General features: G+C 33.7%; 1 protein-coding gene and 2 pseudogenes across 2 annotated transcripts; 1 reads left to right on the forward strand and 2 right to left on the reverse strand.

Moving 5' to 3' along the window:
* Positions 1-4805: 4805 nt before the first annotated feature.
* Positions 4806-6170, reverse strand: LOC104752798 (F-box protein At2g16450 pseudogene; annotated as a pseudogene).
* Positions 6171-8378: 2208 nt separating this feature from the next.
* On the reverse strand, positions 8379-11591 carry LOC104752802 (uncharacterized; annotated as a pseudogene). The gene is made up of 5 exons (XR_015568460.1): positions 11547-11591; positions 9264-9324; positions 9055-9160; positions 8796-8928; positions 8379-8642 (listed from the first exon to the last, which is right to left on the reverse strand). The product of XR_015568460.1 is annotated as an uncharacterized LOC104752802 (transcript).
* A 2981-nt stretch (positions 11592-14572) lies between these two features.
* On the forward strand, positions 14573-16431 carry LOC104726260 (uncharacterized). The gene is made up of 6 exons (XM_010445083.3): positions 14573-14982; positions 15076-15131; positions 15464-15587; positions 15691-15797; positions 16015-16078; positions 16189-16431. The coding sequence occupies exons 1-6, from the start codon at positions 14901-14903 to the stop codon at positions 16266-16268; spliced, it is 513 nt and encodes a 170-aa protein (XP_010443385.1). The 5' UTR covers positions 14573-14900; the 3' UTR covers positions 16269-16431.
* Positions 16432-17924: the final 1493 nt, after the last annotated feature.

Genomic DNA, 17924 nt, shown 5'->3' on the forward strand with positions numbered 1-17924 from the left:
AGAAGAGAAAAACAATATATATATATATATATATATATATATATAGTGCAAAAGATATAAACATTTAGATAAACATAACGATTAGAATGAAAAATTGTAAATAAGATATGGTGAAAAGACATAACTTTATATGACAACCCGTCCCGCAGACCCCAAGCTGGCCCTGCAGGGCATCGATCCTAACCCATCACTGTGGATATCCCAATCCACCGGTAGGTTATTGGTGCGCCAGGATTCGAGGAACTTGTCATGTGGGAAGGCTGTTAAAGGGTGGGGACCAGGATTCGAGGAATGCCTGGCACACCAATAACCTACTGGTGGATTTGGATATTCACAGTGATGGGTTAGGATCGATGTCCTGCAGGGCTAGCTAGGGGTCCGTTGGGACGGCTAGCGGGGGGCTAGCAGGGTCCACGGACGGTTCGTTGGGGCAGCTAGCAGGGAGCTAGTGGGGTCCGCGGGACGGGTTGTTACACTTTACAATGAATATAAGCAATCATATGATTTTATTTTATGGTAAAATACACAACTCTACAATGAAAACACGCAACTATATGATTTTTTCAATAATAAAACAATTATTTAACGAAAAGGTACGACGAAAAATCGCAATTATTACTAATATTTATTCAGATTATTATTATTATATAGATTTTTATTGTAAAAGACACAACTCTACAATAAACAGACGCAATCATATGATTTTTTTTCAAAAGAAATATATTATATAGATATTTTATTGTATAAGACACAACTCTACAATGAACAGACACAACTCTATGATTCTTTAAAAATAAATATAAAAAATTAATTAACAAAAAGGTCCTCCTTTTATATTGAAGTGACTAATCAAAATCATTGTTTTTCTTCTAAAATTGGAATTTTATCTGGAAAAGAATACCATTTAAAACGATTCATTTCATGTTTACTATAATTAAAGCATCCAACACAAATGAAAAATATACAAGAGGATATCTTTTCAGATCTGGACTTTGTAGTAATGTTAATGCAACATCCAAATTATGATGTATGCAACCATATACAGTAAAGTGCTTTTACATAGAAGGCATCTTTATTATCATATTCAAAAGTTAAATAAAAAAAACTCACTATATAATCCGTCTAACTCTTGGGAAAAAAAATCTAGGTATTTTCATTAAATTTTTATATATAAAATTAACTCAAAGTTGTAAATTATATTCATTATTCCAAAAATCTTTTGTTAAATCAAGAATTGGAGGATTTTTTTTTTACTTTTAAAAGAATGAATGCTAGAGAATAATTTAGAAAGTTGTAACAACCCTTGAGATTAAAATTTTATATTATTATGTGTCATGGAAAAAAATGAAAACAGTTCAAACAGACAAATATATAGATTTCAAAAGATACAAATATTCGAATAAACGCAACTTTACAATGAACAGTTGCAACTTTACAAAAATAAACCGTTACAATGAACAATTGCAACTTTTCGTAAAACATACAATTGAAATTTTTTACAGATTGTTTTAGAAAATTATCTAAAAGGTATGATTGAAAACCAAACTTTTGGTGGCATTTATTTGGATTACTATTATATATTTAATAGTGAGTGAAACTGTATCAACGAAAAATTAAAATTAAAATACACAACTTTTAAAAACAAAATAAAAAATTTTAAATATTAAAATAGTGTTTAACGAAAGTTACGATAAATAGACGCAACTGTAAATTATATATTAAGTGTTATTGAATTTCTATATTGTTATAATCATTTCTAAATTTTAGTTGAGATATACCCTAAAATAGCACTAAAACAAGTATTATGGAAAATTATAGCACACATTCAATAAATTTTCAAAAATAGCACTATTTAACACATTAAAATATTTAAAATTAATTTTTAGAATTTGTTTTTTTTTGGTTTGGGTTCTCAATTTCACATTTAGGGTTTAGTTTTGAGGGGTAGGGTTTAGTAGTTTGAATTTAGGATTTAATTTTGAAAGATTAATTGGTGTAATTTTTAGAATTTTAGAGATGTTGTGCTAAGTTTGGAAAAAAAAAATTATTTAGGTGCTATTTTTGAGAATTTCTCTTTTTAGTTAGATCATAGAATAACATTGAATATTAGATATTAATATCCAAATTATTTAGGGGAGTGTATTCAGCTTGATATTTTAAGTGAACAATTGAATATTAGATATTAATATCCAAACTATTTACAAATCCCTATGTTATCCAATCATGGATTTTAAAAAGTCTCATGAAATCCACTGTTTTTGAACTGATGATTTTAAAATCTACTTTAAAATCCACTGTTATTCAAAACAGTTTGTGGATTTGGATTTTAATAAGTTTTAGGGATTCTGGAGGATTTGAGAGGATTTGTTTAGTTAACAATACATAAATCCAAATCTCATGGTTTTAGATGGGATTTGAAATAATTTTCCTATAAATCATATCAACTTCCTTAAAATCTACACAAATTCTAAATTTCCTAAATCCCATCAAATCCTTAATCCTCCAAAATCATTGTTTCAATACACCCCCCTTAGATTCAACATAAAACAGAAAATTTGTTTCAACGAACAATGATTTGTTAGTTATAGATAAAGAGATAAATATATCCAAAGTTCAAAAGACATGACTATTTAAATAGACACACCTATTAGAACAAAAAGTTGTGATGAAAAAATATGAATAAAATATTGTGAAAGACACAACTCTACACTGAACAGATACAATGTTTTGAGTTTAAAAAAAAAACAATTTTTTACAAAAAAAACTACGATAAATTGCAACTGTTGTTCGCATTTATTCAGTTTGTTATTATTATTTTTAAATATTAAACTATTTTTTTAACAAAAAGTTACGATAAATGGACGCAACTGTAAATTCTATATTAAGTTGTATTAAATTTCTCTATTGCTACAATCATTTCTAAAATTTTAGTTAGATTATAGAATAACGTTGAGTATTAGATATTAATATCCAAATTATTTAGATTCAACATAAAACAGAAAATTTGTTTCAACGAACAATGATTTGTTAGTTATTGATAAAGAGATAAATATATAGAGAGTTTAAAAGATATAACTATTTAAATAGACACACCTATTAGAACGAAAAGTTGTGATGAAAAAATATGAATAAAATATAGTGAAAAGACACAACTCTACAATGAACAGATACAACTTTTTGAGTTTAAAAAAACAATTTTTTTACAAAAAAAAAAACGAAAAATTGCAACTGTTGTTCGCATTTATTCAGATTGTTATTATTATTTTTAAATATTAAACTATTTTTTAACAAAAAGTTACGATAAATAGACGTAACTGTAAATTCTATATTAAGTTGTATTGAATTTCTCTATTGCTACAATCACTTCTAAAATTTTAGTTAGATTATAGAATAACGTTGAATATTAGATAATAATATTTAATTATTTAGATTCAACATAAAATGAAAAAAAAATTTCAATGAATTTGTTAGTTACTAATGAAGAGACAAATATAAAGAGAGTTCAAAAAACATAACTATTTAAATAGACATACTTATTAGAACGAAAAAGTTGTGTTGAAAAAATATAAATAAAATATAATGAAAAGACATAATTCTACAATGAACAAATACGACCGTTTGAATTTTCTTTTAAAAAAAAGGCAAAAAAAAAACAAAATTTTTACAAAAAGGTAATACAAAAAAATGCAACTGTTGTGTCTGCACTTAATTATATTTATACTTAATAACCCATATAAAGTGCTTTTAAATAAAAGACATTTTTATTACCATATTGAAAAGTCAATTTCCAAAACTCACGAAAAAAAAACTCTTGGTATTTTTATTAATTTTTTATATTTAAAATTAACTAAAATTTTTAAATTAGATTCATCATTCCAAAAATCTTTTATTAACTCACAATTGGAGGAATTTCATTACTTTTAAAAGAATGAATGCTAAAAAATAATTTAGACTACTGTAAAAACCGTTGAGATTAAAGTTTTATATTATCTTGTGTGATAGAAAAAATTGAAAACAGTTCAAACTGACAAATATATATAGATTTCAAAAGATACGAATATTTGAATAAACACAACTCTACAATGAACAGTTGCAACTTAATAAAAGAACCATTATCTACAATGAACAATCGCAACTTTTTGTAAAACACACAATTTAAATTTTTTGTTGATACACCTAGCTAGCCACAGCCCACAAGTGTTTTCCAATTTAAATATAATGTTGTCTTTTATTGTGTTATCTACCACCAGGGGCTTTGAGAAAACCAGTGGATTCAGCTAAAGATACACCAGAAGTGTCAGGGACAAAGCCGATAAGCATTTCACCAAAGGAAACAATTAATGGAGTAGCAATCCTTTTTTTGGTGGAAAAACAATTGGAAGCTTTAACTAAAGATAGCATCTGTTTATATAAAGATGAAGAAGGAATGTGCAACAGAAAGGCATGTAAAGTGGGATATTCATTAACAAAATTCCTAATTTGTAGTAGAAACTCAGTCCAATCTTTTGACTGACTGTAAAAACCAAAACCCTTCAATTCATGTTAAATCGAGTAAAGAACAATTAAAGATCAATAAAATCTTGGTTTGATCACACACAGCGTACCAAATCCTCTGTTACAGAGGTTTTTTTTATATTCTCAGAGTATGGAACTGAAAATATAATTTATCTTATTATAAGAAATGAGACTAATCATTAGTTCAAGGATTAAACTTGATTTATTAAAATAGTAAAAGTAAAAACGTACAAAACAAAAGAGCATAAACGAATAGATAATTAAGGTTGACAAAATGACATGCTCATCGCTTACACCTTTTTCTTTATAGATCTACGTCTTGGCCTTTTAATTATCCCTTCTCTGTCTGAGTTATCTGTATCTGTGCCTGAACTATCTGTATCCCCAAACGGAGCAGGGAATGACTTGAGCAGTTCTAAATCGTTAACATTAGGATCCTCAACGTGGTTTACAAAGGTGCGGACGCTACAAGGTTTCTTAAACCCTTCACCAAAACCTTGGATTTCAACACGTCGGAGAGTGTTCCTCTCGGGATTGAAGTAGAAGACATAAAACGGTTGTCCACATGTATACTTGCGCATCGAGAAAATTATTTCACCGGAAGCGGTCGATCCAGCGAAGGAAACTTGGTGACGGAAGAATTTATCATCGGTCCAAGTGTAGGCATGTTTCGACCATTCATGTTTCTCTACATCCTCTAAAACCCACAAATGCAACTCATTAGTGAGACCAACGTCGACTTTACCCTCATAATAAGTGTACACATCATCCTCGAAATGAAGAAGCTCATGAATGTCGACATCATCCTCCCAGTAAATCACAGCTAATTTTCCCTTGTAGTTTATCAACCGACATATCCTTTCAACGTAAATAAAGGTGAATCTTTCAGACCGAACATCAAGACAAACTATCACATAATCAGTCGGAACATTATGAGATTTGTTCACGTGACTATAACCAGACAAGTCACCACCTAAGTAATACAAAACCCCATCGATGCATACCCCATCACTCTTAATATCATGTCGTAAGGGACACTTTATCTTTCTCCACCTCATATCTCCATCTCTAAGTGTAAGAATTCTATGATGACCAGGACCACATGGGTAAGCCATAAACAATGCCTTGTATTTCTTGCCAACCGGATCAAACCCGAAAAAGCTATACGCCTTTCTGTAGCTATACCGTTGAGGTAAGATTGTATGCCCTCCTGTGTTGGGGTTATATATCACAGGTCTACCTTGGTATCGGCAACCATGGAAATAGATCAAACCAGAGGCGTAGCCACATGAAAAATATTTTAGGTTAGTATAATGATTGATCGTTAAATTGTCTGGAGAGAACTTCACATGATATTCGGCGGCTGCTACAGTATCTGACGACGATTTCTCATATGAATTCTGAAACTGAGGCAACGAGAAGAACCTCCACACATTGATGCCCATATCGTCCTCGTCGTTGCCGTTTTCTGCGACGGCGAATAAGAGGCGCGGCTTAGACAAGGAATTGGTCAGGAACAGCTTCTTGAAAGATGGACTACCTAACATTGATGCCCAGTGCTTCGACACGCAACGAAACCTCGCAACTGACTTTAGAGGCAATCTCGACAGTATCTGCAGGATGAGATTACTCGATAAGGCAGAGGATGAACTCATGATTACCTATCTAACGAAGAAAGAGATATGCTGAAACTAATATATCAAGTAAAACCTAGAGGAACCAGTTAATAAAAGACCTAGAGAAACCAGTTAATGAAAGACCTAGAGAATCGAAATTAAATTAAAATAGCAAACACACCATATTCAAAAAAAAAACCTAGCCGCCAGAGAAAGAAAAAGGGAGAGTCGCCGGTTCTTGTTTCGCTCCGCCTCTCTGGTCGCCCTTCCGGCGCCGGAGAGAGCTCCGTCCTTTAGTTTTTTTGTAGCTTCTTTTCTGTTTTCTCCGTCTCCTTGTCTTTCTTTCGTCGGCGGTTGGGTGCCTCTCGATGGTGGTGGTTCCGGAGATAGCGCGGCGAGTGAAGCGAAGTTTCCATCGGGTGGTGGCTATTGGTGAGGGTTCTGGTGCGACGTTGGAGGACAGCGTCGAATCTGTGGCCAGATCTGGCGAATCTGGGTTGACGATGTTGCTTCCTGGTTCCGGCGGTTCTGTCTCTGGTGGTTTGTTGGCTTCGGTGAGCATTGAGAGATGAAGCTTCTCTTCGACGAGCTTCTGCGTCCGGATTTGGGTTCTTATTCAAATCATTCCTCTCATTCCAGCCACGGCGGAGTATTGTAAAGAGCGGTTTTGTTTATTTCAGTCCGACCAAGGTGTGTGTTCTGTAAACCGACGAAAGTGATGTAGCTCCTCAATCTTGCACTGTGAGGTGATGATATGCTATTCTGTGTTCCCAATTTTAATCTGAAAAAGCTTAGCATTCTAGTTATTAATTGGGTAGATTGGAGATGCATCTTGTCGTCGGTTTTGTCTCGCAACTCTTGGTTGGTTCAGTCGGACAAAATGTCCGTTTTTAGGTTTAAGACTGGAACAATGAAAGCCGAAGAGGCCAAGCTCTTCTGATGATGCGCCTTTGGGTGTTGAAGCTATTGGGATAAGTTCTACATGTCGATCCAGAGGTTCTCATAGCTGGTTTTTGATCTTTTTTCAGTAGTAGTTATTGGCCTTCTTTGTGTTAGTAATTGTTTTCGAGTCATTAGGTTAATTTAGGTGGTTTAAGGGATGACTTCACTTCCGAATTGTGGTGTGTTGTCTATCTCGTTGTGGTTTAAAAAATGCAATGGCTCTCGATTGGGTAGCGTTGGATCCGCTAGTGTTCCAGGGTTGTACTTGATCAACCATTGCATTTATTTTGGTCCAAATCTTTTAGAGGTGAATGTATTGTATCTATGATTTGCTTGTAAGATCTTGGTAAATGAATAGTTGATGTTGAGAAAAAAAAAAAAAAAAAAAAGAGACCTGGAGAATCGTAGCTATATATATATATGCTAATTAAAGAGACCTAATGTATATATTTAGTCGGTTAAGACAAACAAAAAGGGGCTAACTTAACGTCCAAGTGGGCCGCTGGGGTTTTAATAAACCCATTGATCCCACAATTTTATGATTCCGAAGGCAAAGAAAAAGGAAAGAGTCTTTGGACTCTTGGCATTGAAGAAAGAAACGTGTGCGACTTTCATTCCATGGCAACTTAGGCTTGAGACAGATTCGGGAAGAAAAAAATGATTCCTTTGGGAAAAGCTGAATTGTAGAACCCATTCCTATCATATTTTATTGTTGTAATAACTTTGATATTTGTTTTGACAACCGTTTGATCCTCACACGCAGACAGAGTATATAAAACCATATATGAGACCAAAATATTAGACACAACTTGGAAATTAATAAACCAAATATTGTGGGCTGTTAAATCCCATCTATAAGATGAATCCCATGAAATTTGGATGGAAATTAAGAAGTGGAGAAGAAAATGTGAATCTTGATATGATTCTAGCATATTTCCATTTAAATGTATATAAAATTAAAAAAAAAAAAAATCTCGCTTAGAACTCTTATGTTTAAGAGGAGATTATGTAGAGCAGTTTATTGGTCCGACTCGATTTCATGAAAAGTTCAACTGAACGGTTTGCGCATGGACTTTACTTTAGTTTGGGTTGGGATAAATTGATCACCTCTAGCAGAAACACTAGCATACTATTCATTATGAGATTAAAGACGACCCTAATACAAGAACAAAGCCATACAGTATGGACTTCATGCTTATGTGTGGACTGTCGAGTTTAGACGTTTACATGTAACCACCAATAATTTTGGTTACTGACATTTCCAAAAGAGTTTACAAACAAGAGTGTGAGGATTTGATAATGCAAGTGTGTATACTCTATACATTAGTCTACGCAGCTTGATGTTACAATTTAAGGGCTTCGTGTTGATAGAAACAACAGTGAGGTTTCTAACTCTTGTTGAATTTAAGCATCTCTTGGCTTTGGGTTCAGCTCTGTCTCCATACTTGTAGGTAGCTTTGGGGTTGAAGAAGCGGCGCCAAACTTGCGGACCAGTATTTTAAAACATGGCAGCAACACAACGTATAGCGAAATGAAGAAAAATGGAGTTGCTACGACCCACCCTAGTAACTGCAATACCACTAAGTACCATAGGAGTTAAATAAACAACGTATCTTTCAGATATGACAACATTGGCAATCAGACTTGCAAGTACTGAGGATAAGATCACAAATGACTATGCTAGGGAATGGACCAAGCGGTTTCACAATTTTAGCTACTTACCGCATTACCAATGCTAAAAAAGACTTCCTGAGAGGCTTGACCAGTGAAAACCTTCCCTAGAGCATCTGGTGTCAAAGGAAAATGAGGTCCACCAATGACTTTTTCACCAAGTCTTAGAAAAGGCACCACAAGACTTCAATAAGAAACACATGAAAAGGAAAACCAAAATCCAAGTCAGGGACAAAACTGATGCATCATTTTTCAGTAAAAGTGGTAAATTACAAGAGATTAAAAGGATATGCATAGCATAAAGGTTTACGCGAGTTCTGCTGGAGTGGCAATGATATTAGCCAACATTACGGTAGGAGCATGACAAGAAGATCCGAGCACCGCAAAAACTACTCCACATAGGAGAACAGGAACACCTGTTTTCATAGCAAAAAGCACCCTCAAATAAGAAGAATACATTGCAATCTCAAATCAAAAAGCAGTAAGCTTAGGAAACAGAAAATGGTGAGAGACACCTACCACATATGGGAATTACACCCAAGGTAATACCAAGTGCGGCAGAGAAAGCAAGCTGCTATGGCTCAAATTACTTTACAACATAAACATCTCTGCAACAGAACAGAGATGCTGATACCATCTATCTGTAACAGATGCCCAAAAGATCATTCAAGAGCTACATTAAGATACAATGATAAAGTTTCTGCCTTTAACTGTTCAAAAATGGTCTCTCTTGTGTTCCAACAACAGAGAAAGAGATGCCCTAAAGACCCTCTAGGAGCTACATGAAGATACAAGGATAAAGACTCTACCTTTAACTGTTCTATATTAGTCTCTCTAATGTTCCAAATCAAGAAACCAACAAGAAGCAAAATGCATAACTCCAGCTTATAAAAAGACCAACAATTCAAAAAAATAGCACATGAGATCTATATCAAGAAGCAGAATCAAAGTAACCAAACTAGTCCTAGTGTAAACTATATCAACTAATTTCAAGAAGCACTTTTGTTGATACAGTTTCACTCACGATTAAAATATATCTTTAATTATAATTATTTAATAAAAAATTATATTTACTCATTATAACCATTAGTTAAATATTCTCAGTTAGGATCACTTTTCCATAACGATTTTTTTAGTTGTAGTTCTTTACCATAATTCTTCAAAAAATTATTATTTTATTATCTTATCGAATTTTTTATTGTAAAAGACACAACTCTACAATAAACAGACGCAATCATATAATTTTTTTAAAGAAATATATTATATAGATATTTTATTGTATAAGACACAACTCTACAATGAACAGACGCAACTCTATGATTTTTTAAAAATAAATATAAAAATTAATTAACAAAAAGGTCCTCCTTTGATATTGAAGTGACGAATCAAAATCATTGTTTTTCTTCTAAAGTTGGAATTTTATCTATAAAAGAATACTATTTAATACGATTTATTTCATGTTTATTACAATTAAAGCGTCCAAAACAAATGAAAAATATACAAGAGGATATCTTTTCAGATATGGACTTTGTAGTATTGTTAATGTAACATCCAAATTACGATCCATCAATTATATTAAACGAGAAGTGAAAACGTCCCACATTCAATCTCAGCAAAATTTTACCATTATACCATTAATGAAATTGCCCTTGACGTTGAAATATTTTGCCCCTAGACATAAAATTACCTATTTTCGCATTAAAAATAAATCAAAAATCGGTTTAGAAATAATCTAATTGCATAAAAAGTTAATTGCAAAACTAGAATTTGCTAAATTAATCCCTAAATTTTATGAATAAAATCTCTTTGACGTTTAATCAAAGGATACATGACCATAATATAACACGCATAAAACTATTTTTGGGTAATTAATGGGCTTAGATTAGATTGTTTAAAGACCGACGTAAATATAAAATTTATGGGTGTCTGCATGAAAAAGGCCCGATGAGAAAACACCTCCTTACTGTAAACCCTAAAAGCCTAGAAAACCTAAAAAAGATAGGTCCTTTACAACTATAAATACAATGATATCGTATGCTTTCACCATAACCCGAAAAAAAAGCATTCTTCTCTTGAATTTTAATAATTCTTTTATCATGTTCTCAAATTTTTATTTGTATTCCGATCTTGCTGTTTTTAATGATACATCGACTGATCCCTTTCATAAAGCTTTGGTTGTTGTTGGTTCATCTTCTAATCAAGGTATAATATCGTTCTTTTTTTTTTTGTTGAGTTTTATAGATTCTTTCATATTCTCAATTTCCAATTTGTATTCTGATTTTGCTGTTTCTTATGATTCACTTTTATTTTCTTGTTCGTGTAGCTGTTACTTGGAAAGCAAAATTTCAAAACTTACTGTTTTGTATTATTCACCTAATTTAAAATGTGTTTTCCTGTTCGTGTTGTGTTTTCTTGGGAAGCAAGATTCGAAACTCACCAAGCTTTGGTTATTGTTGGTTCACCTTTTAAAAAAGGTATTATATTTTCTATTTTGGATGATGTTTTACATTAGTTTCTTTTGTCATGATCTCAAATTTATATTGGTGTTCCGATAATGTGTTTAGGACTGATCTACAGATCTACAGATAAATTGTATTTACCTGTTTCTATGGTTGTTTCATATATAATAATATAATAATAATAATTATTTGATCTAGGTATTGTGGAGCAGATTAAACGATACACGAATTTCATACTAAATAATATCATGTATTATTTCTTATAATTATAATTCTTATCACTATTGTATTTTCCTTTTATAATTGAATTATAATTTATAATAAATAATAGTTTTGTCTAAACTTGGATTTCCATGTTTTCAGGACTATTATGATCGTAGATATCCATGGATTCGATTTACGGGTATTTCATGTTTTATATAATTGTGTTATATAATTATTGGTAAATTTAAAATAATACCATGTTTTATTCTTTAAAAAATGTTATATAAACATGTTTTATTTGGTAATTTTGATTTACTAAATCGTGTTATATAATTATTTACTTTTAACTAAAATATTTATATAATATTATAGTTTAAAATAATCAGACTAAAGTGAGAAACTAAAAAGATTGAGACGCAACGTTTAGTCGTGACTCTTTGTATTCTTACAAATCAAAAATCTCCTTTTTGTTTTCGATAACAGAAAAGAATCAAGCAAAACCTAATTTGAGAACATCATGAAATTCGATTATATTGCTGATCTTCTTCGCGGAAGAACTAATTGGTGTATCAACGTCAAAGTCTTACACTCTTGGACAGTCAGAGAGTTCTTTAAAAAACGAGTTCTGCTCCTTGTGGATCAAAAGGTTAGAGTCATTATATGAATGATTTTTACTTAAATTTCGAGTTCTAACAGTTATTGTATATAAGACTTCTTACAAAATTTTTGTTAAACTGTGAACGGTGACACAATTGAAGCTCCTTATTTAACCAATACACTCGCTAACCTCCCGAAATATATATATACGATGGTGAGTGGTACAATATTAGAAATTTCAAAGTGATCAATCCAACCCTGGAGGATAGGAATACTCATCACCCCTATCAGATTAAATTTACGGTTCAAACCACAATGACGCTGCTCGAATCATTGAGTCCTAAGAATTACTTTCGGTTCGAGGATTTGGATGACATAAAACATGGAAGAATAGATCATCCCATCACTTTCGGTAAGAATTTCTTTAATTAATTATATTAGTTTGGAACAATCCGTCTACATAGTTAATTGGTATCTTTGTGTTCGAAAAACTAGATTCTTTTAGGATTTATGAAACTTTGTGTATTGGTCCTTCACGTAAAAAAGAAAGACTAACACTTTACCAATAATAGATTAGCAACACTTTGAAAACCTATATTCTCTATTTTCCCAAATTAGATGTTTGTGCGTGTATAATGGATATGGAAGATAGAAGAAGGCCTGCGAGTTTCATTGATATTAATGAAGTTGTTCTCATATTGTTGAATGGCAGGTAAAAGATATTTACTTTGCCTTTATGACTGTTACATTTTAAAGTTGTTTCTGTCAATATTTTAACCGAGTTGATAAACATGTAGGTACTGAGTTGATAAACATGTAGGTGTGAGTAGGTATGTCAATTAGGGCCAAAGCCCGTGAGCAGGTCCGGCCCGGCCCTGAAAACACTGGGCTCGGGCTTAAATATATATGTCCAGAAAAAAATCGGACCTTTCAGGCTCAGCCCGTTTGGGCTATAGGGTTTTTCGGGCTTAGCCCGACCGGGCTCGGGCCAGCCCGAAAAGCCCTTTAACAAATATATTTTTACCTTTTTGTTAATATTTTTGTTTGATTGCAATATTTGATTATTAATTTATTGTAAATAAAGCTTTAAACTCTAATTCTAGTTTTCATATTTACTCAATAACCATATTTTATACTTTAAAAATTTTATTAATGATATTTTATATGAATTATATATTGGTTTATTTGGTTTAGGTATCAAAATTTTATTTAGTTTTAAACATTTTCTATTAAATTAAGTTGGTTGTAGTGAATACAGATGAATTATTAAATTTTTGATTGATTTGTTTTATAGTACACCTTCAAACACTGCTTTTTAAGGCTTATAAGTTTGAATTTTTGATCGATAAGATAAGCCCGAAAAAGCCCGAAAAGCCCTGTAGCCCTGTTAGGGCCGGGCTCGGGCTTTGAAATATAGGCTCGAAAATATTTCGGGCTGGGCCAGACCGAGCTCAAACATATGCGGGCTTTACGGGTTTCAGGCCGGGCAGGGCCGGGCCAGCCCGATTGACACTCCTAGGTGTGAGACTTTGAAGTGTCGTCTCAAAGACAACCACGCTTCTCAATTCAGGACCATATGGCAATCAAGCGGGTGCCATTTCATATACAAATCCGAACCTGTGTTCTGTGTAATGCGGTTTATGAGGGTTGGAGAATATGAAGGTATGTAACATAAGTTTTATCTGATATCTGATATAATCATCATAAGGTAATCAATAAAATTACCTAAAATTCTAAATGTCCATAGGTTCACCATGTCTTGAAAATACCTTGGACTCTTCGAAGATCTTCATAAAACCAGAGTTCGAAGGACTCGAGCATCACCAGGCTATGTAAGATGTAATTATGTATATGAAATCAAGTTCTGTATGATGTTAAAGTCAAATTTCTTCAAACAATTTATATATTTGCAGGACTGAATTTGCTGGGCGTTATTATATAAAACATGTGATGAACCAACAAGGTTAAAGCTCAGCAACTCAAATGTAAAGAATGGGGTGTTGGCTGTCTATTTTTTTCTTTTTGAATGACTCTAAATTTTAGTTTTTGTATTAACCGCTACTTAAATCCAACTTTTCGTTACTCTAAACTTTATTTTGTAATTGAGATAATATATTATAATATAGAACTATTGGAAATTGCTTACGCTCTTACAAAATTTGGAATTACTTATTGAATCTCAATATCTGTTTACTACAGTAGTTTATTTAAAAGACTCAATTAATAATTCACATTTAGAATATTATTTTCCTTTAGTGAAATAAATCTTTTACTATATATACAAATACAAAAACATCTTTACAATCCAATAAAACATTATAAACTTTTTCAAAATATAAAACACTATATTTAGTTTAGAAAAGTAATATATCATAAAATAACATAACAGTTGTTATTAAAATTTTAATACCGGGTTTTAGGCGCGGGTACCTCCCTAGTATTGTGTACTATTGACTAATTCATGAACTAAATTTTTCCTTATTTTGGAATGAATGAACGAAAACAAAAAAAGATCGTGAACCACTTAGTTATAAACACTTTCTTTTTAACGTATGCTAAATCAAATTTGTTAAAAAAATAATTGTATATTATCTCACTAAAATAATTTGATTTAGAAGAGGATATTAGTGTTTTTTTTTTTCTTGAAGCATTCAGTTGTTATCTTGGAGTAGAATTATCTCATTAAACTCTTAACGCAAATATAATAATTTGGGTTAGCTTCCTAATTAGCTCGGTTTAGTTTGAATTTGGTACGGTTCAGTTCGGTTCAAATGTTCAATCCAAATCCAAAACAAACAAAAAAATCTAATAAAACTTGGTCGACGTAACCCTCTAACCTCACTCTTTCGATCTGCGATCGACGCCAAACTTACCTTACCCAATTTCGCCGGAGAAGATGCAGCAGAGGAAGCCGACGGCGGGAAGACCCAGTGGTACCGATGGATCCGATTTCTCATACCGCATGGTCGTTGACTCTCGTGAGTTTACAAAAATCCCAAGTCTCCTCTGTCTCCAGATCATTTTTTTTTCCTCGATTTTGTCTTGATCGGTATGTTTCTGTTTTGTTTTAGGTTACACGAAGGTCACTAAAGAAAAAGCTCGTCTCCGTCCTTTGATCTTTGTTCAGGTACTCTTTAATTTGGATTGATTTTGGTCTAGGATTCGATTTTGTGATGCGTTGTTACAATTGTAGTTCATATGATCAGGTTCTCACAATTGAGGGAGTTGAACAAATTGCAATTAGCTCAAATCTCATATTACATTGTGACTTTTACTAGCTTTACCTCATGATTAACCAAATCTTTTAGTTTAGTGTCTAGCAAATTCATAGTTTTTAGTTTTGATGTCATTGAGATTGTAGTGTTCTTGAAGTTGTTGTAGCATTAGTTAAAATTGCTGGATATTATGTTTGAGTTGTATCTCTTTTAGCTCAAATCTTTCAGGTTTTGGCTTTTGCAGGCTGTGATTTATTTAATCGGACTATCGTGTGCGTTTCTGACAACAACGAAAAAAGATGAGATGAACACCCTTGCTATTGCAGCTGCTGCTGCTGGCTTTGTGTCTTCATTGATAGGAGAATTAGGTTTTAACCTTCTCTTCTTTGTTGTTCTGCCGATTATGCATAACAAAATGCGTCCTTTTTGTTTTGGTCTCTTTATATATGTTTGTTGTCTCTGTTGAATAAGGTTGCAGACGCAGCAGAGTAAACCTTTTGAGGCTCTATACGGCTGCATCTACCATTGTTATGGTTCTTTCCGTGTTTTGTGCTGTTAGGAGCAGATTAACAATGGAGGTAAATGAACTGAGTCCGAACAAACTTTCACTCTTATACCTCATGATTCAATTAGCTGATAAGCTTTGCTTAGTTAGAACTACATGTTATAGATCCGATAATGATCCAAAGCATACCTAGCTGTGGGCTAGGGTGATTGTGGTAGTAATGGTATCACAAAAGATGAAATTTAGCTTGTGCATTGATGCTATCACCTGACTCTCGTTAAATGATGTAGGAACGGGATAGCTCGGGAACAACAGCGAAGCTTGAGCTCGTAGGGTTCATTTGTGCTCAATTAGGTAAAACACTCAAATAATTCTACTCAGTTCTTCTTCTAAGTACATCCTCATACGACTTGAGTTACACATTTGCGGGTTATAAATATTATGTTTTCTTGTGTCGAATGCAGGAGCGGTGGTGCAGATATTTGTGATCGTTGTTACGGGTTCCCTTGTCAGTAACATGTCTCCACCTACGAAAGCAGCATAGGGAAACAGAGAAATCGGGGAAGTGTCAGTGTGTGATTCTCCTACATGAAGAAATTTGAAGTTTTGAACGGTTTAGTTTTCTCTACAAAACGAATATTTTGTACAACTCTTGTTAAAAATGACTTACACCTTTTCAATTAACCATTCAAAACACATTGTTGATAGAGCGATGCACCATAAGATTAAGTCCCTTCACTAGCTCGTCAAAATACTAAAAAAAGATACAGTACTCATAAGATTAGCTCGTCCATAAGATTAGCGGTAAGAAGGTACTCGATATTTGTACATAGTTAGAAGTGATAAGGGAGAATGGTACGAGATCGTTAACCGCTAACAATGGTAAAGCTTCAATTGGTAATAAAAAAGAAAGAACAATAAATAAAATAAAAAATTGGTAAAAAACAATAAAAAATTTGGTTATGGTGTCGTTACTAACAATTGTAAAGCTTCAATTTTCAAGCTTCAATTTTTATTTTAGTGATACGAAACCCTATGATGTGATCGCAGGACGCGACCTCGGCCAAGAAAACCAAGACATGCCGGACGCGACCGAGACGCCTGACCAAGACGCGACCAGGGCAACCTCTTCAAACGCGGCCAAGGCTCCAACAATCCTTTCCGGAACCACCACACGTTCCAAGAGCTCAGTAAAGGTGGCCAAGCAGCGGCTCAACCTATTTGTCCGAACATTCGTCCAACGCCAGCCACCCCATGAAGACTCCGAAGGCTCGGTCCGCTTAGTCTTCACTCTTACCCAAGAGTGAAGACGGTTAAGTCGTTAAGCAAGGAAGTGTACTCTTTTCCCTCACTCCGGGTTTGTCCCAATGGGTTTACCGGAGAAGGTTTTAACGAGGCATGGAGCTAAACGCAAAACGCCTAAAGGCTAAGTTGCTTCACGCGCAAGGCCAAGGCGGTTATCTCTCTTTCCCTCTTATTTTTGGTTTAATTTTGAACTTGAGAATATTCTCTTTTGATCCTTATGTTTGTAAACGTTGGAGAGTGTTTGTGGCTAAGCGTGTTAGTCAAAAGGTGGTGATGTGTTCTCTTTGTAAAGGGGACACGTCAAAAGGACGATGTGCGGATCAAGATGAATCCGCGTGTCCTTAAGCTCCTATCTAGACCTAGCTATTTAAACTCTCCTTAAGCTCTTGTTCCTCCTTAGACTTGTATGAAAATAAAACTTTTCTTCAAGATAGATTCTTGAAACTTGTCTCACTCTTCTCTTTCTTCAATCTGGGATTGAACCTTGAGAAAACCCTAACAAGCCTCGAACCGGGTTCGACCTTGTTAGAGAACATATCAAGAGGAGAGCCAAACCTCTTGTATCGTCTCTCGATCCATTCGTATTTCCCCCTCGCTTCGCTTCCATCTTTCCCCTTCGCAACCTCGAGTCCTCTGTCATAAGCTCTCGAGTTCTCCACTAAATCACCTCAACTCGTCCCCACCATCGTTTCCACTGCAACCGATCATTCGCTCATTTCGCATCCGTACCATCCGATCGATCCGTTCGTGGCTTCTCGACGAATCACCCAAACGGCTTATTTGAATCCCTTCAAACTCCGTTTCCCTCGTTTGATTCACTCCTAGATCCGAAGCCCAGAACTTTTGCCGAGGAAAGTTCTGCCGTTTGAAAGTTGACCGAGAGCTCAAGCCGTGA

Source organism: Camelina sativa, chromosome 2, assembly GCF_030686135.1.
Source record: "Camelina sativa cultivar CO46 ecotype springtype chromosome 2, ASM3068613v1".
NCBI classification, from domain to species: domain Eukaryota; kingdom Viridiplantae; phylum Streptophyta; class Magnoliopsida; order Brassicales; family Brassicaceae; genus Camelina; species Camelina sativa.